This window comes from Eumetopias jubatus, unplaced genomic scaffold, assembly GCF_037043125.1.
Source record: "Eumetopias jubatus isolate StellerSeaLion01/CBP00866 unplaced genomic scaffold, mEumJub1_p1.0 scaffold_1, whole genome shotgun sequence".
In the NCBI taxonomy this organism is placed as follows: domain Eukaryota; kingdom Metazoa; phylum Chordata; class Mammalia; order Carnivora; family Otariidae; genus Eumetopias; species Eumetopias jubatus.
The window spans coordinates 200,425,768-200,451,022 of NW_028274807.1; the positions used below are offsets into that span (position 1 = coordinate 200,425,768).

The window sequence follows — 25,255 nt, forward strand, 5'->3', positions numbered from 1 at the left end:
GAAACTAACTGGAGCCTCCCCTCCTCTGCCTACTCAGATGACCAAACTCTGACCATGCCGCCGCCCTGCCTGAGACTGCTCACCTCTGCAGGTTGTGACCAGGCCCTTGTGAGAAACTCCCGGCCCCTGGGCTGCCTCCAGATGTCACCCAGGAGTCCCCTCCATACACACACACACATACACACACATAACTCAGGGATGGATGTCCTGGGTCTCCCAAGTTCAGTGCTATAGGCCTGGGCCTGGGATGGAACACTGGAGACAGACTGGCTGGGTTGGGGGAAGATGCATGTTTTTAGCCCCAGAAATAAAGACCTGTTTGCCTGCCACCAGGCTTGCTGTGCCTTGGCGTGGGTTTGGTGGGGTGGGCAGTGATCCACAGCCCTGACTCCTGACTCTTCTTATGCCCCAAAGTGGGGGGCTGAAGTCAGAAGTTGTGGCGGAAGATTTGAGGGGGGCAGAGTCCGGTGAGTGAATAGAGAGCCAGCGGGAGAGTTATGGGGCCCAGGCCGGGGTGGGGGCACCCCAGGTTCAAGCTCCCCAGCCACGCGTAACCCTCGACGCCTGTGTCTTCAGCTGGAAGACCGTGGAATCAGACCTGCTTCTCAGGAATGGTCCCAGTGAGTGCAGCCCCTGGAGGGTATAGAGTAAACACCTGAGCAACCAGATGGGGGAGCATGGTGTTCACAGGCGCTGCTGGTCTGTGTCGAGAAGAGAAGTAAGAATGCCTAGGGTTGACTTGCTTGGGAAAAAGCCTGTTCATATCATTAGGTCACTTGGGCTGTGCAGGTCACTGCCAAGAAGCATATGCTTGATTTCTACCTTAAAAGGTCAGCATCTGGGTGTGTTGCCCAGTGGGCAGCAGTAGGCCTTCAGGCCAGCTGATGCTCTGAGTGAGTGGGGGTGGGGGGCTAGAATCTTTCTGGGTCTCCTCGGCAGTACAGTGGGAATGGCAACCTTACCCACTTCGTGGGTTGCTCTGTGAGTATTAAACGAGGCAGTGCCAAGGAATGCTTATAACAATGCCAGGCTCAGGGCACCTGGGTGGCTCAGTCGGTGAAGCGGCTGCCTTCGGCTCAGGTCATGATCCTGGAGTCCCGGGATCGAGTCCCGCATCGGGCTCCCTGCTCAGCAGGGAGTCTGCCTCTCCCTCTGACCCTCCCCCCTCTCATGCTCCCTCTCTCTCTCTCTCTCTCATTCTTTCTCTCAAATAAATAAATAAATAAAATATTAAAAAAAAAACACAATGCCGGGCTCCTGTTACCTGCTCAGAACACATGAGCTCTGCCGTCCACCAGGTACAGACCAGGTGCCCCCCTCTGTGCTGGGCAAGTGGACAGAGGCTGTCCTGCCCTTCAAGTCACCGAGGTGCCCCTTGTCCAGCTCAGTGTTTATCGTGTTTGGCGGCGGCATCCTGCTCTGTGTTCATGAATCATCGGCCCCACCCCTCCCCCCCAACCACAGCCCAGGAAGTCAGGGCTTTTTAATCTACTCTGACACGCCATGTCCCTGCATCAGAAACAGTGCCTGGTGTGTGGTGTGCTTGGGAAATAGTGGGTGAGTGAAGCTTATGTGCCGGAGCGGAGGCCAGACCTCAGATAAGAAATTGCAGATCATTAGAACTGCTTTGAAGAAAACAAAACGGGGTCACACGAGAGGAGGGACTGCGTTGCCCAACAGGGGCATGGGAGAGAAGCTAAGGGAGCAGGTCACACAAGCCGTGAGAAGCAGAGCGGAGGACTGTGTCCTGCCGTAGGAAACAGCAGTTGTGTTCGGGAACACCAGGCAGGCGTGCACGAGGCCAAAGGGAGGCCACGGCACACAGGACCTCCTGGGCCAGGGCGAGCCTTTAGGCTTTATTCAGAGCGCTTGGGGGCCCCACACTTGTGAGGGTTCACCCTGCCGTAATTTGGACTGGGGTAGGCTGGGTTTTGGGGACCAGCAAGCGACTCTATGCTGGACAACAGCCTTAGGAGCTGTGAGGTGTTAAAATTTTAGGGATTGAATGTTATGGGAGGAGGAGGAGGTAGGGGGAAGGTATTCCTTCAGTCTTGGACTGGCTAGGAGATTGGCACCCAGGCCTCAAGCCTGCCATCCCCCTCGGCCCTGGGGGCTTCCCCACCCTGCTGTGTTTTCTGGCCAGGCTGCCCCTCATGAAAGGCCATGGACCCAGCTGGAACCTGCTGCCTGCCGCTGGGGGAGGGGTGTTTGCCCGTTGCCAGGCACCCGGGTTCTATCCGGGCATTTGGTGCCACCATGCTGCTCGCACCGTCCTTCCTGCTCCTGCTGCCCCTGCTGGCCCTGCCAGCTCCCTCCCACGCCTGGTCTCGGCCCCTGTGGTACCAGGTGGGGCTGGACCTACAGCCCTGGGGCTGCCAGCCCAACAGCCTGGAAGGTTGTGGGGGCAGCCTGGGCTGTCCTGGCCACTGGATGGGCCTGGGGATGAACCGCATCTACCCTGTAGCCGGGGTCACGATCACCACGACCATGATGCTGATGTTGGGCCGAGCGGTGCTGCAGCGGTGGCGCTCCCAGGCTTCTAAGTCTGAGGTGAGCGTAGCACTGCTCCGCCCGCCGCAGCCTCCTCCTCCGCTGCTCACACCCTGTGTTCCTACATCTGTCCCCACCCGTCAGCCCCTGACCATTGCCTGTGGCCAGTACTCTGTCCCCATCTGTCCACCCTTTCACTATCCCTAGTCCTCATCCAGCCCCGTGGCCCCCGTGACCACCCTAGCCCACAACAGACCCTCGGTGACCCTCCATCCCCAACTCCCTTGCTGTGCCCTTCTCCCTGGCCTCCTTGCTGCCCCTCACCACACCCCCATTCCGTCCCTCTGCTCTTACTCCTGCCTCTCGGACCTATCCTCAGCATCCACAGGTGACCACTAACCTCCCTGGACCCTGGAAATGGCGGACCCCAATCTCAGACCACGCCCTGCTCCTTGGTGTCCTGCACATGCTGGATTCCCTCCTGGTCCATATTGAGGGCCACCTGCAGCGTATATCCGCCCAACAGGAGACCCAAATAAAGGGGACTCCCGCCCAGAGTGGGTGACCCAATATATGCCTCTCTGCCTGGTGGCCAGTCGGAGTGGGGATGGCCCGAGACTCTGGGCCAGGTTCAGGCCTGTGTGTGTGTCTTCTCCAGGCCTGCCTGGACCCTGTGTCCTCTTTCTTCCTCTGTAGCCGGCAGACTTGAGGCCTCCGTGCCCAGTGGTGGGTGGGCAGATGGGACTTGCTCACACTGCTCCCTTGCCCCTACCCCTCTTCCCTAAGGTCTCACCCCCAAACGTACCTGTTCCTCGGGGGCCCCAGTGTGGTGGGACAAGACTTGACCATCAGGGCAGATGTGGGTAGTCCATGGAGGTGACAATGGCTGAGTCAGTGAGGGCTCCCAGTTGGTGATGTAGGGGGTCGGGGGGGGGGTGTGGAGGGTGAGCCCTGGCCTCCTTCATCTTTGTGGCAGCCCCAAACATGCTCTGGCATCTAAGTGGCCCCTGCCCTAAGACCTCTGGAAGTGGAGTGAGGGCTGAACTTCACCCCCTCTTCCCTTCCTTCTACTGCAGACAACCCAGGTTGAGCGAGTACTGAGGCCTATGCAAGTTTAAGGTCTGTTTTAGAAAAAGTATGTTCTATTCAAAAATAGAAACAGATGCATTCACATCAGGAAAGAAACGAGAGATTACAAATGTTAAAGAGTTGACCCTACAATGCAAAATCCAGACCAATAATGTGCTTGTGGTGATGTCCTGACACGTTTCTGTCATGCGTGTTCTTCTGAACCCCCTGGCTTCTGACTCTGACAACCTCTATGTAGGATGACAGGTTTGTCATATGGGGGACATACTCTATAGAGAAAATTGAAAAATACCTCAGTCTTCCTTCTAACATGGTTGATTGACATTTGTGTTTTAATTTTTGATAGTTTAGGAGATTCCTCTCCTAACCTGTTACTGATGATATCCCATCAATGGTCTGGATGGTTTTCAAATTCAGAAAACTGTCAGCTTGCCTTCACATAGAAGCTGTGGAATTTGGAAGAATTTCTCAAAGATGGGCTCGTGGCTCCACAGATATTTCAAAATTTGTTTTCTTTCCATGGCCCACAATTTTTCTAGCACTGGGCACTGTGGGGGCAGGTTCTAAATGCAATACGATCCTGTATTTCTGTCCTGACCAGGAGCTCTGACCTGGCAGGAGGTTCCTGGAGGACTCCTGTACCAGGATAGGAACAATAAGTTAACCACACACAGGAGTGGAGCAAACCACATTGGGTCCCTCTAAACCCAAACCAAGTGTGTCCCTGAGGTAGACTTGGAGCTGTGCCACCCAGGTCCCCCTGCAGGGAAGCCTGCTACTGCCAGCCACCGAGAAGGCAGCCGGCAGATGCCTACCTCAGCTGCAGAAGGGCCTCATCACAGCTGGTTTTTGCCCTTGGCCCAACCTTTTCCCACCCTCCCACAGATACCGACCTTGACTCCCTGGTAAACATCCTAATCTCACTCTTGGAGTCTGCTCTCCAGAGAACCCGACCTGGAAGAATTCCCAACCCACCTTCCTCTTGGCTGAACCCCCAAACTGTTATAACCTCTTCAATGTCTCCTATAAGAGGAGAGGTAGTGTGGAGGGGTTGACTGGGAAAGGACAGAGGTTCTAACTGAATGCAGTTAGAATATCTTCATTTTGCGAGTGTAAAAAAAAAAAAAAGACTTGGGGTGCCTGGGTGGCTCAGTTGGTTAAGTGTTTGCCTTCGGCTCAGGTCATGATCTCGGGGTCCTGGGATCGAGCCCCACATCAGGCTCCCTGCTCAGCAGAGGGTCTGCTTCTCCCTCTCCCTCTGACCCTCCTCCGGCTTGTGCTCTCTCTCTCTCTGTCTCAAATAAATAAATAAAATCTTAAAAAAAAAAAAAAAAAGACTTGCCCTTATGGACACACTACTGGGGGTCTTTCCAAGACCCGGAAGAGAAAGGCATTGAAGCTTAGGATTCATCAGCCTCTTGCGAGGCCCACTTCTACATTCTCCAAGGTTCAGTGAGCACCCACTGCTTGCAGGTTCCATTGCGGATACCAGGATCCATTGAGGTACAGAACAGAAAGGGCTCCCCCCTTACCCATTCACAAATGGGAGGGTAGGGTAGTAGTGGTGGTGGTGAAACCAACTAAAAAAAAGCAATTCCTCTGCAGAGGGGTATGCTGGCCTAGTCAGAGTGGAGCAGACATGGACTGACTGTGGGCACCTGAAGAAAGAGTGAGGTGACTAGAGTAGGGGGCAGTGCTCCAGTCAGAATGATAAGCCTAGTGGAGAGGGTGGGGATGGACCTTGGCCTTGTCCAGGAACTAGAAGATGGTCAGAATTCCAGTGCAAAAGGAACTCTGAGGAGTAAGAAGGAGCAGGCTGGCGAGGCAAAGGGGTTGGTACCTCTTAGTGAGGGTGTTGTGGACAAAATAATGGCCCCTCAAGATGGCCATGGAATCTGTGGATATGTTACAGTACATGGCAAAAAGAACTTGGTGGATGGAATTAAGGTTAAAGACCTTAAGGAAGAGAGATTATTCTGGATTATTTTGCTGGGCCTAATGTAATCACGTGAGCCCTTAAAAGTGATGAAGAGGGCAGATGAGTCGGTCAGATTTAAATTGTGAGAGGTACTTGATCCTCTGTTTCTGGCTTTGAAGATCCCTTCCTTTGGAAGGTCCCCTCCACCATCCAAAAATCTGAGGAATTCAGGTGACCTCTGGAAGCTGGGAATGACCCTCTGGATATAGCCAACAAGAAAAACAGGAACCTCAGACCTACAACCACTCGGATCTAAATTCTGCCAACAACCCAAACAATCAAGGACACAAATTCTCTCCTAGAACCTCCAGGAAACACAGCCCTGCTGATGCCTTGATTTTAGCTCAATGAGATCCAGGTTGGACTTTGAGCCTACAAAATGGTGAGGTAATAAATTTGTGCTCTGAGTCATTGAGTTCCAAGTAATTTGTTATGACCACAATAGAAAGCTAATACCAATGTTGGTATCAAGAGCAAAGTACTACTGTAACAAATTCTAAAAATGTGGAAATGGCTTTGGAATTGAGCAGTGAGCAAAAGCTGGAAGAATGTCAAAGAACATAATGGAAAAAGCCCAAACTGCCTTCAACTGTTAGCAGAAATCTTGACTTTAAAAATGCTGCCAAAAAAAAAAAAAAAAATGCTGCCTGTGAGGACTCAGAAGGAAACGAGGAACATATTCTTGGAGACCAGGAGGAAGTAGGATGCTATGTAGCTGTAGAGAGCTTAGTGGAATTGTGTCCAGGAGTTGGGTGGGAAGCAGAACTTGTAAGCGATGAACTTGGACATTAAGTAGCAGAGCTTTCTAAGTAAAATGTTGAAAACAGAGCCTCAGCTCTTGTTAGTTATGGAAAAATGCAAGAGGAGGGAGGAAGTTTGAGATAAAAAGGGTTAAAACAGAACCAGGATATTGATATTGGAAATTCTTGGCCAACTGTCCAAAAAAACACTTTCCCCCAAATTACTGGCATTGATACAATTCTAATCAAACCAGGTTTTTCTTTTAGGTTGACAAAGTACCGTTTTTATAAATAGTTTAGAACAGGGTGTGACATCAAAAAAAGATGACAGAGTAGGGCTCTCCAGGAATCCTTCCTGCCACCAAAATAACTATTGAGCTAGCAGAGACCGTAGCAGGTTTTTGGAACTCTGAAGTCTAGTTGAACACTTGCAGCATCCAGGGGAGAGTTTAATGAAGAATTCAATTCAATGAATTTCCTTGTTTCAACCCCCACAGGCTGAGGCAGCTTCCCAGCTGCAGGGGATTTAAGTAGATCTCACTCTCCCCACCCCCACCCCACCTTCCTTTCGGGAGCAGGACATCTAAGGAAATCTTTGTGAGGTCACTGGCTGGCCAAAGTGATAATAGAATAGAAACTTCAGTTACTGCACACAACAAGGAATATACACTTTGTAAAAATAGTATGGAAAGATCATAAACAGATGGCTCCACCTCTCAACAAGCCGAAATCAGGATTCCCTGAAGAGTGAGAGAATTCAATTTCCAGAATTGCCACATGTCATACTCAGAATGTCCAGTTCTCAACAAAATATTATGAAACATGCTAAAAAATGGGAAAATATGGCCTGTTCGCAGAGGAAAAAAAAAAAAAGGAACTTGACAGAAAACATCCCTGAGTAAGCCCCGGCAGTGGAATTATTAGTGAGAGGAAACCATGGACAAAGAGCTAAAGGAAATCAGAAAAATAATGTCTGAATAAAATTAGAATATCAATAAAGAGAAAATTTTAAATGGATCCAAGAGTGCTGCAGCTGAAGACTACAATAATGGAAATGGAGAATTAGAAGGGTTCAACACCACACTGGAGCAGGCAGAAGAAAGGATCAGTGAACTTGAAAGTAAGGCAAATGAAATTATCAAGTCTGAGGATCAGAAAGAAAAATGACGAAAAAATGTGCAGATCCCATAGAACACCATCAAGCAGAACAATATATGCATTGTGGGAGTTCTGAACAGAGAAGAAAGAGAGAAAGGGGCAGGAAAAAACATTTGAATAAATAATGGTCAACTCCTCCCCCCAAATCTGATGAAAAACATGAGTACACACATCCAAAAAGGTTGGTTTGGTTTTTGAGACTTAGCATAAATGACTCCACTTTGGGCCTCTTGTTTTTAACAATAAATATTGTATGATCCCACTTATACAATATATTTAAAATAGTCAAGTTTATAGAGAGAGAAGGTAGAATTGAGATTACCAGGGGCTGGAGGAAGGAGGAGATAGTGAATTATTGCTTAATGGGTACAGTTTCTGTTTCAGATGATGACAAAGTTCTGGAAATAGATAGTGGTGATGGTGGCACAGTATTTTGAATGTAATCAATACCACTGAATTATACACTTAATGAGTTAAGATACTAAATTTTACATAAATGTTAGCACTATTTATTTTATTTATTTATTTTTAAAGATTTTATTTGATTTGTGAGAGAGAATGAGAAAGAGAGAGCACATGAGAGAGGGGAGGGTCAGAGGGAGAAGCAGACTCCCTGCTGAGCAGGGAGCCCGATGCGGGACTCGATCCCGGGACTCCAGGATCATGACCTGAGCCGAAGGCAGTCGCTTAACCAACTGAGCCAGATTAAAAACAAAAAACAAAAAACAAAAACAAAAACAAAAACCATGGGTGCCTGGGTGGCTCAGTCAGTTAAGCGGCCGACTCTTGATTTTGGCTCAGGTGCTGATCTCAGGCTCCTGGGACTGAGCCCTGCATCCAGCTCTGCACTCAGTGGGGAGTCAGGGAGTCTGCTTCAGGATTCTCTCTGTCCCTCTGCCCCTTCCCCTGCTCATGCTCTTGCTCTCTCTCTCTCTCTCCCTCTAAAATAAATAAATCTTTAAAAAAATAAAATTAAGTTAAAAAAACATGAAAAAGGCCCAAAATAATAAACTGGTGAGTATATCAAATAAATACTGAATGAGAAGAGTGAGTGCCAGAGCCTTCTCAGGCAGCCCACACAGACCTGGTTACAGGTTTGAGAATCCCTGGGGTGGGTAATAAAGGAGATATGGATAGAGATGGATAGAGAAAGAAGGTCTGGTCAAGAAATGCTGTGAGAGGGGCACCTGGCTGAGCCAGTCGGTAGAGCATGTGACTCTTGATCTTGGGGTCATGAGTTCAAGCCCCACGTCGGGCATAGAGAGTACTTAATAATAAAAAAAGAAATGCTGTTAGAGAATTCAGTTGTGGGGGAAAGGATATTTTTACTTCACCTCATTCCATATACCAAGTAATTTCCAAAGATCAGTGAATCATCAAAGACTCTTGCCAAGTCATTGCAATGCCTGCTGCTTTTAGTAAACACTTCCTTTTTTGACCAACCTCTTGAAACACATACTTCCCCGGGGCTTCTACAACATCACGCACTTCCTGGTTTTATCACTGTCCTTGCCTTCGCACTCCAAGGTAGCAGTGGGGATAGGGAAAGGGGACGGGGAAGACTGGATATAGAAATTATTTGGAATAGAATTTACTAAAGGATTGGGTGTGAATTTTGAGAGATGAGTCAAGACTGGCTCCTAGATTTTTAGTCTGAGCAACTGGGTTAATGGAGGTGTCATTTACTGATGAAGGCAATTGTGGGAGGAATAGGTTTGGAAGGGAGAGTGAAGAGTTCAGTGTTAGCCATGTTTAATTGAGATGTTGGCCCTCCAGGGGAGATGGTGAGTAAATGATGGGAATCCAGGAGCCATTGTATGTATAGACAGCACTGAAGCCATAAGGATGACAAGAGAGAAAATTTTGATCAGGAAGGGAAGAGGTAGCCAGGACTGAGGCCTGGGCTATTACCACTGGGAGGTGAAGAAGAACCACCTGAAGAGCTAAGAAGGAGTGTCCAGGGAGGTGGGACAAGAAGAGCAGAGGGTGGAAACCTGAAGGTGGAGAAGGGATGAGGCTCCAAGGAGGAAGAAGTGGCCAATCACGCTAAAGGAGGCAATTGGATTTAGCAACATGGAGCTCACTGGTTACCATGACAGGTGTGGATTTGGAGAAGTGACGTAAGGACTGGACTGGAGCTGGAGTGGATTTGGGAGAGAATGAGAGGAGAGGAAGTGCATGCAGTGAACTCTTCGGGGAAGTGTGGTGGCCACTGGGGGAGGTTGTGTCACAGGCAAGAGGAGCCTAAGGAGACATGACAACTAAATGTAATGCGGTATCCTGGATGGAATCCTAGAACAGAAAAAAAAATAGGTAGAAATTAAGGTAATCTGAATAAACTATAGACTTTAGTTAATAATAGTGGACCAACATTGGCTCATTAATCGCAACCAACGTACCTCAATAATGTCGGATATTAACAAAAGGGGAAACTATATGGGAACTCTACGATCTGCTCAACTCTTCTGTAAATATAAAACTTCTTTAAAGTTTTAAAAAAAGTGGAAAGATGGACTAATTAGACGATTCTATTTCCTTTTTATTTTTCACGTCTAAATCATAATATAATTTTAGACCACAAAATACTAATAAACACACACTTAAGCATCTTCTGTCTGCTTTTTATATTTTAAGAATGACTTTTTTTTGAAAGATCACATAGAAGTACAATAAATCACATATAAATCATGTAAAAGCAGAGTTCAGAGGTATGCTCTTTCAAAAGTAACATTTGTTTTGTAAAAATTAAAAATTCTGTATTAACACAGAAATGTAAATATGGTAACATCCTTCTCCTTCCCTTCAATCCATTTTCCAGAAGTCACTCGGCTGGAAGTTTCGAGTGAGTTCCTCCGGATTTTTTTCCTATGGGGTCTATTAGAAAAGCCACATCGTTTTGTTTTGTTTGTGTATGTTTTGTGTTCCAAACAAGGAATCCTATTTCACAAACCCCAGACTAGTTTTCTTTGTTCTACAGTGTGCAGTGCGCACGGAAGTCGGGAACCCAGAGCAGCGGCACGCTTCTCTCACACGTTCCTCTCCGAAATGTGGCTCACGGTCGATGACTTTGAATCTGAACTCAGTTTCACAGGGCGTATGAGAGCGCACACGCACAGTGCCAGTGTCAACTACGAACAAACGGAATCCATATTCTCTCCACCCAAATAGTCTTTAAACCGTTCCTTTTTCTCAGCAATATCTTGTTAAATCCCTTCGATGTCAACCGTCTCAATCTACTTCACCCTCTTAAAGAGAAAACCGTGATCAGCAGCTACCTCGGAGTCCCAGCATCCCACGCTGGTGCCTGAGCCCCGGGGCTCCCATCCCCGGACACGGAACGGCTGCGCCCCTGGCCCGCGCGGCAGCTCCGTGCACGCAGTAGATTCGGGGCGCCCGCGGTTCGTTAAAAACATCGCGCACTTTGCTTCCCAAGGATGAAGGGTAAAGATGGACCGGGCCGAGGACGGAACCGCACTGGCATGGACAGCCAGGTGGGCTGAAGCACGCAGGTACCGGTGGGCTTGCGGACAGAACCACGGACCAGCGGGCGTGGATATTCCTGGTCTCCGCCAGGAGGCGGCAGGGCGCCATGTCTGCGGTAGTGCGCCTGCGCCTCGGACGCCGCCGCGTCCCCTCTACGCTTGCGTGGCGCGACCTAGCGCCGACCGGAGCTAGAAGATGGCGGCTTCCGCAGTTTGCCGGGCGGCCGGGACCGGGACGAGAGTGCTGCTGAGCACCCGCCGCTCGGTGAGGCGACAGCGGAGAGCACAAGGCCTTGGAGCGCGGGGCTTCGGCACGCGGACGGGGAGCGGACTGTTAGCGGCGGAGGGTCGAGATTGGGGAGGTTCTGGGGTCAGGCCGTGCGAAGGTCACGGCGCTGAGCAGGGATGGGAGTCTCGCGGCTGTCCGGGGGGCGGCGACGCGGATCCCACTGCCGGCCTGGGAGCCGAGGAGAGATCCCGCAACCTAGCCCTCAGTCTCGGTCGTCCCTTTTCAGCAGCCGGCCCTGCTGAGGTCGCCTGCCTTGCGGAGCACCGCCACCTTCGCCCAAGCTCTTCAGAGCGTGCCAGAGACACAGGTCAGCGTGCTGGACAACGGGCTGCGAGTGGCCTCCGAGCAGTCCTCCCAGCCTACCTGCACGGTGAGCGGGGGCCCCTCTCGGGAGGCCGCCTCCATATTGCGCCTGGCGTCTTTTATCAGGTCAGGGTGTGACCTTGGGCTCGAGTCCTCTGTGGTTTGGGTCGGACTCCTCACTCCCCGCTGGATTGACTCTACTACCTTAATCCCGACCCCAGCTAGGCCTGACTTCTTGGGCCATTCCTCACTGTAACTAACACTCACTTAGCATATGATGCCTGCCAAGCAGGAGGCCAAGTTCTTTGCAGCGTTTTCTTAAGCAGCTCATACGAGAGAAGTGATCCTCTTTTCATTTTACCACGAGGAAAATGGGTTTCAGAGACATGGAGTGCCCAAAGTCATAATGTCCTGGCTAGACCGCTTATGCACTTGCGTGAGGAATGCATTTGAAGATTCCAAAGAAGCAAGATTTTAAAAAACACAAATCCTCAAAATTGACTTAAGGAGAGAAATCTTGGCTAGATATATGAATAGGTGAGAAGATTCTCAAGACGTAATCCTCTTCCCCCCTAAACTCCAGGGCTAAGTGGTTTTATTGGTAAATTCTTTCAGTTTTCCAGGAACAAATAATGTCCTTTGATACAAGTTGTTACTAAACACAGTGAAAGATCACGGGCAACTTCTGTATTACATGGCACTTAATATAAACTGAGCCAAAGCCTGTTAAGAAAGTTTGGGAGAGAATGCTATATTTCATGGACTCTGGAGATGCTCTAGATTGTAAGGGGCACCACTGTGCTTTAGTGCCAGAGATAGAATGCCGTCGATGATAACCAAAAGCTACCATGGGTTGTAAGATTAATTTTTGTTTCTGAGATGTTAGCTGTGAAACAGATACTAGTGGAAGAAGTTTTGATATATGGTATGTATATCAGCGTCTCTTGGGAAAGTAGATGTGAAAATTTAAATCAGCTGTGAGCAAATATTAAATTAAAAGACTAGATCTATGTGACTTGTGTGGGGTGATGTGTGTTACATGGCACACCGGGAAGCTGTTGAGGAAATTACGAGATTCTCTCATTGGGTGTCAAGGAGACACTTGGCAGTGTTAAGTATTCGAGTCTGATTAAAAACTTTTTTTTTTTAATAATTGTGAATGAAGGCTCCTTGCTTAATAAGATAAAATGATCAGTGTCTAAACCTTTGCCTCGTTCCTTAATGGTGAAAGACAAAATCATCAGAACAAAGGCAGGGTATAATTTTTAGAAAGGAGAAAATAAGTTGTTTGCAAAGGATGTGTTACTTGCCTAGAAAAAACAATCAACTGAAAAGTGAGAACAGAATATAGAAGAGTTTCATATGGTAATGGGGTTAGGTGTGTGTGCACAGTTAGAGAGACTTCTTTGGGAACCAGTCCACAAATAGAATGGGAAGGAGAAGTGACACAGTATGTCTTTCAGCCATGCCTGTGCCCACGGCACAGCTGTAGCTCCAAGCACAGGGGTCCTACTGAGACCGTTCTCCCGCACCCTGGGACCGTGACCCCCTGTCTGGGGCTTCTGTTGAGTCATCCAGGGTAGTGTGTAAGTGGGGGCTGGGGTGGTTTGCGTGTTACCTTTGTCGATGGCTTCTTGTCCAGGTCGGGGTGTGGATTGACGTTGGCAGCCGTTACGAGACTGAGAAGAACAATGGGGCAGGTTACTTTTTGGAGCATCTGGCTTTCAAGGTGAGGCTCCTGAAGTCGTGCATCTCCCCTGGGGTCAGGGCTGCCTCTGTCCCTCCTGAGAATGCAGGTTAGCAAAGTCAACCTCCTCAATTATGGGCTTCAACTGGGGGCCACTCTCTGGCTGGCTTTTCTGGAAAGAACCACATGGGCTTAGCCTCTCCTGAGTGAGCACCTATCTGATCACCCCTGCATAAGACCCCCAGAGCCAGAAAAAAAATGCAGGGCGCCGCAGGACCCCACTCCTCACCAGAGAGGCCAGTCCTGTGTTGTATGCGTGCATTGGCGTGGAAGTATGAAACACGTTGATCGACACGTGCATTTTAACAAATTCATAGACTTGGGCTGGCCTGCCTTCTTGTGAAATGCTCTCCTCTGGCAGAATACCCAGGCAGCTCTTGTTTGTAGAAGTAAATACTGAGCTTTCTTGAGGGTGGGGACTGCCAACCTGTGTTGGCATGAAGTCTTGAGTTTTTTGAATGAGTGAAAAACTGGAGGAGGAGCTACGGAGGGGTCGGGGTGTGGAGCAGGAGAGGGTGGGTAGTCTAGCCAGCAGCAGCCACACAGAGGTGTCCATGAGCACACACACAGTCGTGTAAATGGCATGGGGGTAGAGTAGGTCATGGCAGCATCACCTGCACATTGATGTGAGCTAACCTGAACGTGACTGTCAGCAAGGGGACAGAGAGTGCTGGTATGGCCAGGCTACTATGGGGCTCTGGATTGTACTGCCCGTGCCTTTCTCTCCTGGCCCCTGGCTGTCTCCGTTCTGTCAGCCTATGATACTGTGGCCTGCTCAGCACTTGGTGAGCACGGATTGTAGGCCCTCTATCCCCGTAGTCTTTGCTGAAGGAGGTGCCTGTGGACCAATGATCCTGCCGGGACTTTGGCCTTTGAAGATAGGGGTCCTGAGCTCTCATGTGGCTCCTGATTGATCCTATTGGTACCTGGTTCAAGGGAACAAAGAATCGGCCTGGCAATGCCTTGGAGAAGGAGGTGGAGAGCATGGGAGCCCATCTCAATGCCTATAGCACCCGGGAGCACACAGCTTACTACATCAAGGCACTATCCAAGGACCTGCCAAAAGGTAACGCCTGGAGGAGGGGCAGGGACAAGGGTATAGGACCTCAGAGGTGCAGAGGACAGGCCCCCAGGAGCCCGGCCTGGCTGAAGAATGGGGTTACCCTGACAGCATCCTCTTGTAGTAGGGCAACCAGGCGTGCCAGACCTGGGCGGTTTGTGCCATTACTGGCCTGCAGTGGCCCACCTGGTGCCTACACCTGCCCTTCTTGCATCCAGCTGTGGAGCTCCTGGCCGACATTGTGCAGAACTGCAGCCTGGAAGACTCCCAGATTGAGAAGGAGCGTGATGTGATCCTCCAGGAGCTTCAGGAGAACGATGCGTGTATGCGGGACGTGGTCTTTGACTACCTGCATGCCACGGCGTTCCAGGGCACACCTCTAGCCCAGGCTGTGGAGGGGCCGAGCGGGAATGTCAGGTGAGGGTTGGCTGGGCTCGTGCTGGCCCGTGCTCAAGCCCCATCCACACCAGTTTGTTTTTAGTTGGCCTGTGCCTTTGTATGTTCTTTTTTTTTCTTTTTGTTAAAGATTTTATTTATTAGAGAGCACATGAGAGTGGGGAAGGTCAGAGGGAGAAGCAGACGCCCTGCTGAGCAGGGAGCCCGATGCGGGACTCGATCCCGGGACTCCAGGATCATGACCTGAGCCGAAGGCAGTCGCTTAACCAACTGAGCCACCCAGGCACCCAAATATGTTCTTAATTTGCACAACTGGAAAGGTTTTCTCTGTTGCCACATGGTTCCTGGGGGTCTTTTTGAATGCCTATGTGGTCTTCACTCGAGTTGCGGGCCTCCTTGTAGGGTATGATTTTATGTGTGTCCTGACAACCCGAGGGAGGGAGCGTTTGGGTTCCTATCTGCATGGCTCTTTGTCCTCTGGTGGGACGAGCTCTGACGCCGCCTCTTGAGAGCCTCACAGTATCAGCTCACAGCCTCCCCGGAGAGGAAGGATTGAGCCTGTCCTGAGTGTAGACGTGAGGTGGGGCCCAGAGGGCTGGGTGGCAGAGATGGGGAAGGGGATTGAGGGGTGTGCTAGGGCTTGCACCCCGGAGAAGCCATGTCTCTCCTTGTCTGTCTCTTCAGCTCTGTTTTGTGGGACCCAGACCACTGTGGTTTGGGAGAGGCGTTGAGCCATTGGCCGTATGTCTTGCAGGAAGCTATCTCGTGCAGACCTGACCGAGTACCTCAGCAGGCATTACAAGGCCCCTCGCATGGTGCTGGCAGCAGCTGGAGGTGAGTGCTGGGCTCGCCGAAGCTCTGTGGTAATGGCTGGGTGGGCACCAGCCTTGGTTACCGGGGCCCAGGGCTCCTGATTCTGACCATAGGGGATCTTGCACTCCTGGGGACCCTGTTCCTGTACTGTCCTTGAGTAGAGTGATCTCTCTCTCATGCCCTCCGAGATGGGATGGGATTCCACCCTGCCGCCGCCACTGGTACCCGCCACATAGGGTTGCCGCTCCCCCTCAGTACAGGCCTTTCTCAGCCCCACCTGTCCCTTAAGAGACCCTGGTGGGAGATAAAAGCCCTGAGGTTTGTTTCTTGCAGCCTTGCTAGTGAGCAGGCCAGACACTGGGGTGTGACGATGCACATTTGATGACAGACCGGGAATTGCATGGTTGGAGGTTAGGGGGTGCTTTTGAAGCACATGTTGGAAGCAAGAGCTAAAGGATGGGGGGGGCGGGTCAGTGAGGTGGGGGGTGGGGAACCTGAGCAGAGGGACAGGGCTGTGTCGCGGCCCGATGCTTGGCTGCCGCGTGGGGGCCAGAGCATAGGCAGGCAGACCAGGAGGGGCTGTGGCAGGTGTCTGGTGGGAGGTGGCAGGAGCGAGGGTTGGACTCAGGATGGTTTTATAGAAATCTGAAGGACGTCTGGCTGTGGTGGGGAGCGGACAGGAGTGGGGTTGAGGATGCTTCTCCAGCTTGTGGCCTTGGCAGCCGGGTGGGTGAAAAGGACTGCTGGGAAGAGCATGGTTGGTGGCCGTGGGGCCTGTGACCCGGGGGACCAAGGGCAGTTTAAGCGAGTGACATGTGAGGCTGTGTTGAGACCAGCAGGGTGTGAGCTCAGGGAAGGAAGGAACAAAGGCTGAGGTGCCTGGCAGGCTCTCTGGTTGCCCACAGCCACAGCACCGACCGGTCCAGATGCTGGGGCAGCAGAGACCTCCTCTTGTAAAGGCGAGGATGTGCAGTCCCCCAGGGCCCTGGGGGACTGAGGTCACAACATTATTTGTGAATGTCCCCAGAATTAGTCATGGCCCTGCAGTAGCACCTCTGTGCCCTCTCGTTAGCCTCTCCCCCAGGGCAGCAGCCAGGATCTGCCTGAGGAGGGGGTCAGAGGGAGAAGCAGGGCAGGTGGCCTGGTGCCCAGGGAGCCCCAGGCTTGTCCTCAGCGTGGGGGAGAACGCACCCCCCTGGGGACCCATCCTTATGCCCAGCATGCTGCTGCTTCCCTGGGGCTGAGGGGGTGGATGCTCTTCCACGCTGAGGTGCCTGCCCCGTCCACAAGGCCAGGTCTGTCTGTGGAGGGTTCTCTTCACTCCTCCTGTCCACGTCGTGTCTTCCTTCCGCCGTCTCCCCCCCGAGATGGGACGTGGGGTCCTCCGCCTGTGCGCGGTTCCCCGGACCCTGTGGCCCGGCCGCTAACGGCACCCTGTGTCTCGGCAGGGGTGGAGCACCGGCAGCTGCTCGACCTCGCCCAGAAGCACCTCAGCAGCGTCTCGGAGACGTACCTGGACGACACCGTGCCCACTCTGGCTCCGTGCCGCTTCACGGGCAGCGAGGTGGGCCGCCTTGTGGGCCGGGGTGGTGCTCTCAGCCCGGGCCTCCTGAGGGACCCGGGGGAACAAGGTTGGCTTCGTGACGCCAGAGATGCCTCGGGGTGCGGAACGGGCCCTGTGGCTGCTGCCTCCCAGGCACCCGTGTTCACACGCACATGTGCGCGCTTCACCCCCGCCTCGTACCTCTGCTGTCGTCTGGGTGTGCTGGCTCTCTCAGTCTCGCCGTGTGCTTTTTCAGATCCGTCACCGCGACGATGCTCTGCCCTTGGCCCATGTAGCTATTGCGGTAGAGGGGCCTGGCTGGGCCAGTCCAGACAATGTGGCCCTCCAAGTGGCCAATGCCATCATAGGCCACTACGACTGCACTTACGGTGGCGGCACGGTGAGTGCTGGGCTGAGCACGGGGCCCCGCCTTCGGGGAACAGGGCGGGCCGGGGCCGTGGGCTCCTGCACCATGGGGTTCAGGGTGTGGGCCACAGACAGGAGGGTGGATGCTGACGATCCTTGCCCCCGGCAGCACCTGTCCAGCCCACTGGCTGCCGTCTCCGTGACCAACAAGCTGTGCCATAGTTTCCAGACCTTCAACATCTGCTACGCAGAGACCGGCTTGCTGGGCGCACACTTCGTCTGCGATCGCATGAACATCGACGACATGGTGTTCTTCCTGCAGGGCCAGTGGTGAGTGGCAGCCCAGTACTGCCAGGCTGTGGAGGGGCCCTTGAGTGGGACGGTGACAGCCCCGTCGCTCAGGATGACCACCCCCACCCCCGCCCATTTTAGGATGCGCCTGTGCACCAGTGCCACGGAGAGTGAGGTGCTCCGAGGCAAAAACCTCCTCAGAAACGCCCTGGTGTCTCATCTGGATGGTGAGTCCTGCAGCTCTGTGGGGAGGGCATGGAGCGCATCCTGGCAGGGACAGCCCCAGGATAGCCACGTTACCAGCCAGGATGGAAGAGGAGAACTTTGAAGGCCATGCCATATCCCCACTGGCACCCCCAGGAGCTTGGTGGGTCAGATCCACGTGGTGGCGGGCCAGGTCGGCAACAGCCCAGTGCTAGAGGAGCAGGTGGTGGAAGTGAGGGCTGGGATCCAGGATCAGACCACGGTCCCGGTGGCAGCCTGGAGCTGGAGGCTCAGTGAGCACCTGTGCTCTAGGACTGGACTGGGGGGACCTGTAAGCCTCCCCTGACCCTTGCAGGCACCACTCCTGTGTGCGAGGACATCGGACGCAGTCTCCTGACCTATGGCCGGCGCATCCCCCTGGCTGAGTGGGAAAGCCGGATTGCGGTAACGGGGGCCCCTGGGAGAGGTTCAGGCCTGACAGTGCATGGTACAGACTGCTCCCGCGGGCATCCCTGGTGCCCTCGGCAGCGTCACCGACAGGGTTGGCGTAAATGGAGGGCCGGGCAGAGGCACTGAAAGCCGAGGGCATGGGTGGGGCCTGGGGAGGTCTGCGGCAGGGAGGGCCCCCCCGCCTTTCCCCTTTGGCCGAGGGGGCAGCTCCTCGGTCCATGTGGAAGATCTTGATTGGCGGGGTGACGCTGACCGGCTGAGGTGGTCCCGGGAACCTGCCTGTCAGTGTGCTCTCTGCTTCCCCTGCAGGACGTGGATGCCAGCGTGGTGCGTGAGGTCTGCTCCAAGTACTTCTATGACCAGTGTCCAGCAGTGGCTGGATTGGGTGAGTGGCCTAGAGAGCCTGCTCTGTGTTCTTCTCAGGCCTACTCTTGGCCTCCCCTGCTGCCTGTGCTCCCCTCCCCGCCCAGCCTACACTGGCAGCCGCAAACCGAGGCCCCCGAGAGGCTCTGCCCAGTAGCCTGGCTGCCAGGGAGTTCTTGCTCAGAAAACCTGTCCCAGCAGCTCCCTGACTCCCTGCCAAGGTGCCTCCATCAATACCCTACACCCCCCAGGTAACGGACACCTCCGTGTGTGGGGTGGGGCTCCAAGAGCCAGAGCATGAAGTGACAGGCTCGGCACCCCTGGGGGAATGTTCTCTTCCCTTTCTCCACTCAAAGCCTGTCTTGTGCTGCTCTGGGCAGCTCTGAATCGGGTGCGGCGCAGGGCCAGATGTCCCTGTACAGGCCAGGTACCCCACCCTGACGCCCCACCCTATCCCCACAGGCCCCACTGAACAGCTCCCAGACTACAACCGGATCCGTAGTGGCATGTTCTGGCTGCGTTTCTAGGCAGGAAGGCTGGACAGGCAAGAGGCCTGGGCCAAGGTTCACAGTCCCTCCCCACCACAGACATACCACCTCGGCTCTTCAGACCTGTGTGCAGATGCCCTTACCTCCAATAAAGCCTTGTGTCGAGAACTGTGTTGTCCTTCTCTTGGCATTGCCATGGAGTCCCCTGGGCAGTGGGTGGGGGAGCAGGGACTTCCCTCGGTTCTGTTTGCCCCGATCCTTCCGCCTTCCCACAGGCTGATGTATCCTCAGCCAGGGGCAAGTGTGGGGGCTGCAGTATGGAGGCCGGAAGCCTTTGATGCCTGCAGGGAGCTGAAGCCAGATGTTTCCATTTAGCCACGTGGGGGATGCTCCTAGCTAGTCTGTCCCAAGAGTAGGGTGTGGGAACCCATGCTTTTGCCCTGGTAGAGGTCCCAGCCTGGGAACTCTGGTGGCTCAGGAGGGAAACACTTTGCTGTGGGCCCCATGCAATATGCCTTCTGGCAGTTCCTGGCCCCCTGGACAGACCAGGAAGGGCCAAGGACTGTCCCTGAGGAAGCCACCTCCGTATGTTTACTCTGGATTCTGGAAGGAGGGTAGCCTCGGGCATAGTGTTCCCATTTGATTTCTAACTGTTGCCTGGACAGGCAGGGCAGGAATCCTTTGCCTCGATTTGCCGCTGACTCAGGCTCTGAGAATAGCCCTGAGCTCAGCGGGGCCTGAGCCCCCTCCCTTGACTAGATCTGTCCCAGGCAAGCCCTGAGCTGCTGGCCTGATGATCCCCTTCCCATCTACCTGTGGCAGCCAGGACCTGGCGGCGCTCACAGCTGCCTAGTCCCCCTTCAGGTCCTGGCCCCATGAGGCAGGTGGGCAGGTAGACCCCTCTTCTGTCTCCAGCCCTTCTGCAGTCAGGTTCAGTGGGAGCCCAGGCTGGAAGTGAGGGGCCTGATTCTCCTAGGAGGAGTGCTGCTGGCAGTCGGGAGCAGAGTCCCGGGACAAAGGTGGTGGAGGAGCAGGCTCTTGAGAAGTCACCCAGCATCCTAGCTTTGCAGTGGCCCCAGACAACCCTTGAATCACTCCTGCCCCGCCCCAGTGCTTTTCCCTCATCTCTGCTGCCACCAGTTGTCAATTAGGAAATAACTGTCAAGTGCCTTGTAGAACCCAGAGCTGGAGCTCCTAGGTCATCCTCATACTTTGAGAGAACCCGCTAGACAGTGCAGAACCCTTACAGGCCCACCCTGGTGCTTATAGATGCAGCACACTGGGCCCAGGGAGTACCAAATCTTTGCCCTAAGTTTGAGCTCCTGGAAGATGGGGTTGATTTCTAAGCCCAGACATGGTCGTTGAAGGCTCTGGGTGTGCTGGGCACTCCTGGAAGTGATCTGGTTCCAATGGACCTTGCATACCAAGCCAGGGAATTTGATACATACTCTGGAGGCATTTTGAGGGAGGTGCCTCAGAGGTTACTGGGAAGAGAAGTGACTTGGTCAGCCTGAGGTATAGCATGGGGGCTCTGAGGCTGGATCTCTGTGGCACCCCAGGGAGCTGTGCTATGGCAGTGCAGAGTTGGAGCGGGCTGCAGGGGACACAAGCAGGACAACAGCCCCAACAGGGCTGGGGTACCCCAAGGAGGGGTAGGTTGCCAGAGGACGACCTGCCTAGTATGCCACAGTTTTGGTGAAAAATTCAGAGGTGCCCAGGACAGTGGGATGTGTGGGGCTGGAATCCTGAAAAGCCCCACTTAGAGATGTGGTGCCACCTGACAGAGGTAGTGACCGAAGCCGGAGGAGATGCCGGGGGGAGCGTGAGAGGAAGGACAGAGCTCTGGGACCCCAGTCTTCAGGTGGAAGGTGCTGGGCTCTGGAGCTGTGCCCTAACCTGTGTACCTGGAGCCAGGAGCCTCAGAGGGTCACACACCTGCTCGTGGCCTCAGGGGGGCTCCAGTCACACTCTTGGCCACCTGTGCTTGAACCGCCCCGACAGCCTCTCCCAGCACCCTCTGAGGGACCCCCACACAACAGGCAGCCCTTCCTTTCAGGGCCACATCATGGTCCTGCTACTCTCTCAGCAGGGTGTCCAGTCACCCCACAGGCTGGACCTACCGTATGTGGCAGCTCTGCCCTCTGCCCTACAGGAGGAGGTGGGGGGCTTGCAGCCAGGGGCTGCCCTGTAAGGAGATTGTGTCTGGTTCTCTGCTGTTCTCACCTATCAGACAGCTTTAAGGGCTGGGGGTCTTGGGATGTGGCTGAGGAGACCCTGACCTTGGAAAAAGTTCTGGGCTCCGTGGGTCACAGCACTGTATCCTATGATAGTTAGGGGGAGGGATCAGTGATAAAAGGGGCCATTCTGTGGCTTCAGCCATCTGGGCAATAGGAAAACAGGCAGCATGGATGGTCTTCATTGCCTCCAGCTCTGGACATACCAGAGACCGCCCCCCCCCCAGGGGAGATGAAGTGCTGGCTCCATCTCTTCACCACTCAGCCTGTTGACCCAGGAGAGGCCTGGGGCCAGGCATGTTGGAAGGGACTCAGTGGTAGTGGTGAGTGTAGACATAACTTTCTGGGCTTCTCAGAATTATCTAGGACTAGCAGGAAAACAAACAGAACACGGGGCCTGCTGTTCTTGGGAACATCTCTGCCCTGGTGTCACTGCCCTGTGATGAAGACATGCCCATACAAAGGCTCATCTCCTCAGGACAGCGTACGTGACCTGGAGATGTGTTAAAGGGGACTATCTACAGTCACAAAAACCAGTTGAGGGAAATGGGTGGGAAGTCAGAGGCTGCTTAAGGGGAGAGCAGGGGGACAAGGGTAGTTATGAAGGTGGCAGCCACAGGTGGACCCTGAGAGCAGTGAGGAAAGGAGGGAGAGCCCATGGTGACCTCTGGGCCTGGGGGGGTTGGGGGTGGGATGACGGGTGGAAGGGGGTCTTCAGGAAGAATAGAGTGAGGGAGGAAACTCGGGCAGGCCAGAATGAGGATGAGTAATTAAGGGGACTTGGAGCAGGAGAGGGCCACCAGTGGGGGTGTAGGCAGGAAGGGGTGGATTCCTGAGAGATGAGCTGTCACTGTGGGTGGTCCCACCCTGCACATATGGACAACCCCTCTCCGTGCAGGCACAGCTGGATGGCATCTGCCTGGGACTGGTTCAGGGCATGGCAGGGGGTGCGGGGTACTGGGATGGACGTGTATGCATATGCATGACACATTCTCTCCTCCTGGGCTACCCCTTCCCAAGGTGGGGGTGGTGGTGGTGGTGGTGGGCATTTTTCAGATGCAGTCCAGGGGTGCCTTGGTTCCCCTGGGATGAGCCCAGAACCCCTCATTTGCTGGGGTCTGCTCCAGCTGTCAAGGGGTTTGGGGTGGGGCACAGGAGATCCGACAGACAGGGATAGCTGAATCACAGGAGTGGCCGGCGGGATTCATGGCCCGAAGGCTTGTCTGGGCACCCCCATAGGGTGGGGGGTGAATCATCGCCAGCTGCAGCCTCCCCCCACTACCATCCCGCTGTCTCCTCCATCCTCAGGAACCTATCTGAATTCCAGCCTCCAGCAGTCAGGGCACTAGCCACTCGGACCTTAAAGCAGCCACAACTTCTGACCCTGGACAGGGTTCGAGGGGTCTGCCCCAGCATCGGTCAAGAACCTTCTGGGGGGGAGTCCCGGAAGCCACAGGAGGTGGGGGGCTTTACACTTTAGGGGAGTCAAATCATCTGTCCCGGCAGGGGTGGTGGGGGCGGCGGCCTTTGGGACGATGGGTGGGGGGCGGGCCGCCTGGGACCCCGCCCACAGCTCCGCCCCCGGGATCAGGGACTTTTCTCGGCTGTGGCGGTGGGACTGCAGCAACGGCTGGCGGCGGGAGCCGGTGGACGGGCAGGCAAGACCGGGACTGGGGGTGGGGGTGCGCTGGGCTCGGACCGCCACAGCTACGGGGGCCGAGGGACAGAGACGGGGGGGTCTGGCTGACCGTCTCCCCCACCCAGGATGAGGCTGCCGTTCCTGGTGGCCGCGCTCTGCGCCGGGATCCTGGCAGGGGCGCTCCGAGTGCGGGCCCAGCACAGGGAGAGAGGTGGGCACCGCCGGGAAGGACTTCATCCAGGGCGCTGCTCCCCTCACCTGCGGCCTTCATCTGGGACCCCCCCCCCCACCTCCACGACCCCGCCTGCATCCCTGCTAACTCTCCCCGGACTCCCCAAACCCTCCGCCACCCCTTCTGGGTCTCCCAAACTGCATCCTATGCTATTGGGTCCCAAACTCTGGCTTCCCACATGCGTGCTGCGTCACCTACTCTTTGTCATTCCACTCTGGCCCCCTGAGGCCAACCTCAGTCCCAGATCCACGCCTGCGTAGGTGGCTCTCCCTTGTCTGCACACACCAGTCCTCCGCGGAGAGTCTGCCTCCCGCCCGTCTGTCCCTCCCTCGGAGGTTCCCAGGCCCGAACCGGGCTGGGCCGGTTTGCTTAGCCACTGAGGCCTACTCCATCCTCCCCAGCCCCTAGTGCCAAGGGACCACAGTGCACGGAGGGGTGGGTGGGCTCCGAGAAGAGAGCCTGATGGCTCCTCCCTGCCTCAGTGACCTGCACACGCCTTTACGCTGCTGACATCGTGTTCCTACTTGACGGCTCCTCGTCCATCGGCCGTGGCAACTTCCGTGAAGTTCGAGGTTTCCTGGAGGGACTGGTGCTGCCCTTCTCCGGGGCAGCCAGTGCACAGGGCGTGCGCTTCGCTGCCGTGCAGTACAGTGACGAACCCCGGTGAGTGGGGGCCCCCAGAGCTGGGGACCCATAGCTCTCACCAGGATTCTTCCCCCCACGGAAGCAGAGAGTCCAGAAACCCCTAGGCCAGGCTTTGGGGAACCCAGACCCCTCTCCCCTGAGCCAGGACCTCCTCTGGAGACAGAGGGAGGGGTCTCCCGGGTAGAGTCCTCGCACCTGAGACACCTCCAGGCTGGTGTCCTGCCAAAGACACCACTGTGTTTTCTGATCTGGAGATGGAGAGCCCAGGGGCCTCAGATGCCCCCTGCCTACCGGACTCTCCATGTTTCAGCTTCCTGATGCCTTCGGCCTCTCCCCTCCCACAGGGCCTCCCTGCCTGGCCAACGGCCACCTCCCTACAACCGGACCCTTCCTCCCAGAATTACTTCATTAACCAGACATCCTGCTCCCAGAGGCAGGGAGCTGCAAGGGCTGCAGCCGCAGGCAGGGCACAGAGGGGTATCAGAGGAGTTTGTTAACGGCTCTTGAGGACCCTCAAGGGGACCCGATATTCACAAATCTCACCCCAGAGGCCTCCTAGAAGCCAGGGCCAGAAAAGGTCCTGGCCCCTAGCCTGTTGCCACCTTCCCTCCCCTGCACAGGACAGAGTTTGGCCTCGATGCCCTTGGCTCAGGGGGTGATGTGATCCGAGCCATCCGTGAGCTCAGCTACAAGGGGGGCAACACGCGCACAGGGGCTGCGGTTCTCCACGTGGCTGACCACGTCTTCCTGCCCCAGCTGGCCCGACCCGGTGTCCCCAAGGTGATCTCTCACCCTACCATGCCCCCCATGTTAGCTGTCTGAGGCACACTGATTTACCCCCTGCGCCTGCCCCAGGTCTGCATCCTCATCACAGATGGGAAGTCCCAGGACCTGGTAGACACAGCTGCCCAGCGGCTGAAGGGGCAGGGGGTCAAGCTGTTTGCTGTGGGTGAGTTCCAAGCTGCGGTGACACGTGGGCTGTGGCGGGGGCCAGTCAGAGGGCACGTGAGCCCCTGAACTCTGACTGGGCATCACCTCAGGGATCAAGAATGCCGACCCCGAGGAGCTGAAGCGAGTTGCCTCACAGCCTACCAGTGATTTCTTCTTCTTCGTCAACGACTTCAGTATCCTGAGGACACTGCTGCCCCTTGTTTCCCGGAGAGTGTGCACAACTGCGGGTGGCGTGCCCGTGGCCCTGCCCAGTGAGTTCCTGCCCACACTTGTGCCCTGACCTGGACCTCTGCCCCTGCGCCCC

The 25,255-nt window shown here is 54.5% G+C and overlaps 4 protein-coding genes across 5 annotated transcripts in view; all 4 read left to right on the top strand.

Annotated features, from left to right (window-relative positions):
• CELSR3 (cadherin EGF LAG seven-pass G-type receptor 3) overlaps window positions 1-329 on the top strand; it is a 38,587-nt gene extending 38,258 nt beyond the window's left edge. Inside the window, 1 exon segment of the mRNA XM_088023346.1 lies at window positions 38-329. Within this exon segment, the coding sequence (XP_087879472.1) occupies window positions 38-52 (15 nt within the window). The 3' untranslated portion in view covers window positions 53-329.
• Window positions 330-2,069: 1,740 nt separating this feature from the next.
• TMEM89 (transmembrane protein 89) lies at window positions 2,070-3,277 on the top strand. Its single transcript, XM_028124550.2, has 2 exons — window positions 2,070-2,550; window positions 2,870-3,277. Exons 1-2 carry the CDS (start codon window positions 2,164-2,166, stop codon window positions 3,053-3,055), a joined length of 573 nt encoding a protein of 190 aa, XP_027980351.1. The 5' UTR covers window positions 2,070-2,163; the 3' UTR covers window positions 3,056-3,277.
• Window positions 3,278-11,093: 7,816 nt separating this feature from the next.
• UQCRC1 (ubiquinol-cytochrome c reductase core protein 1) lies at window positions 11,094-19,418 on the top strand. 2 transcript variants are annotated; one of them, XM_028124388.2, is made up of 13 exons: window positions 11,094-11,202; window positions 11,453-11,596; window positions 13,172-13,258; window positions 14,213-14,342; window positions 14,555-14,753; window positions 15,487-15,566; window positions 16,994-17,109; window positions 17,345-17,488; window positions 17,624-17,784; window positions 17,887-17,972; window positions 18,305-18,393; window positions 18,709-18,784; window positions 19,225-19,418. In XM_028124388.2, the coding sequence occupies exons 1-13, from the start codon at window positions 11,134-11,136 to the stop codon at window positions 19,287-19,289; spliced, it is 1,446 nt and encodes a 481-aa protein (XP_027980189.1). In that variant the 5' UTR covers window positions 11,094-11,133; the 3' UTR covers window positions 19,290-19,418. The 2 variants fall into 2 exon arrangements, with proteins under 2 accessions (XP_027980189.1, XP_027980190.1); XM_028124389.2 differs by having other exon boundaries at window positions 11,456-11,596.
• A 3,831-nt stretch (window positions 19,419-23,249) lies between these two features.
• COL7A1 (collagen type VII alpha 1 chain) overlaps window positions 23,250-25,255 on the top strand; it is a 30,595-nt gene continuing 28,589 nt past the window's right edge. The window contains exons 1-5 of the mRNA XM_028124543.2: window positions 23,250-23,334; window positions 23,838-24,018; window positions 24,621-24,780; window positions 24,856-24,949; window positions 25,041-25,202. Of these exons, the coding sequence (XP_027980344.1) occupies window positions 23,250-23,334; window positions 23,838-24,018; window positions 24,621-24,780; window positions 24,856-24,949; window positions 25,041-25,202 (682 nt within the window). The remainder of the gene's footprint in view (window positions 23,335-23,837; window positions 24,019-24,620; window positions 24,781-24,855; window positions 24,950-25,040; window positions 25,203-25,255) is intronic.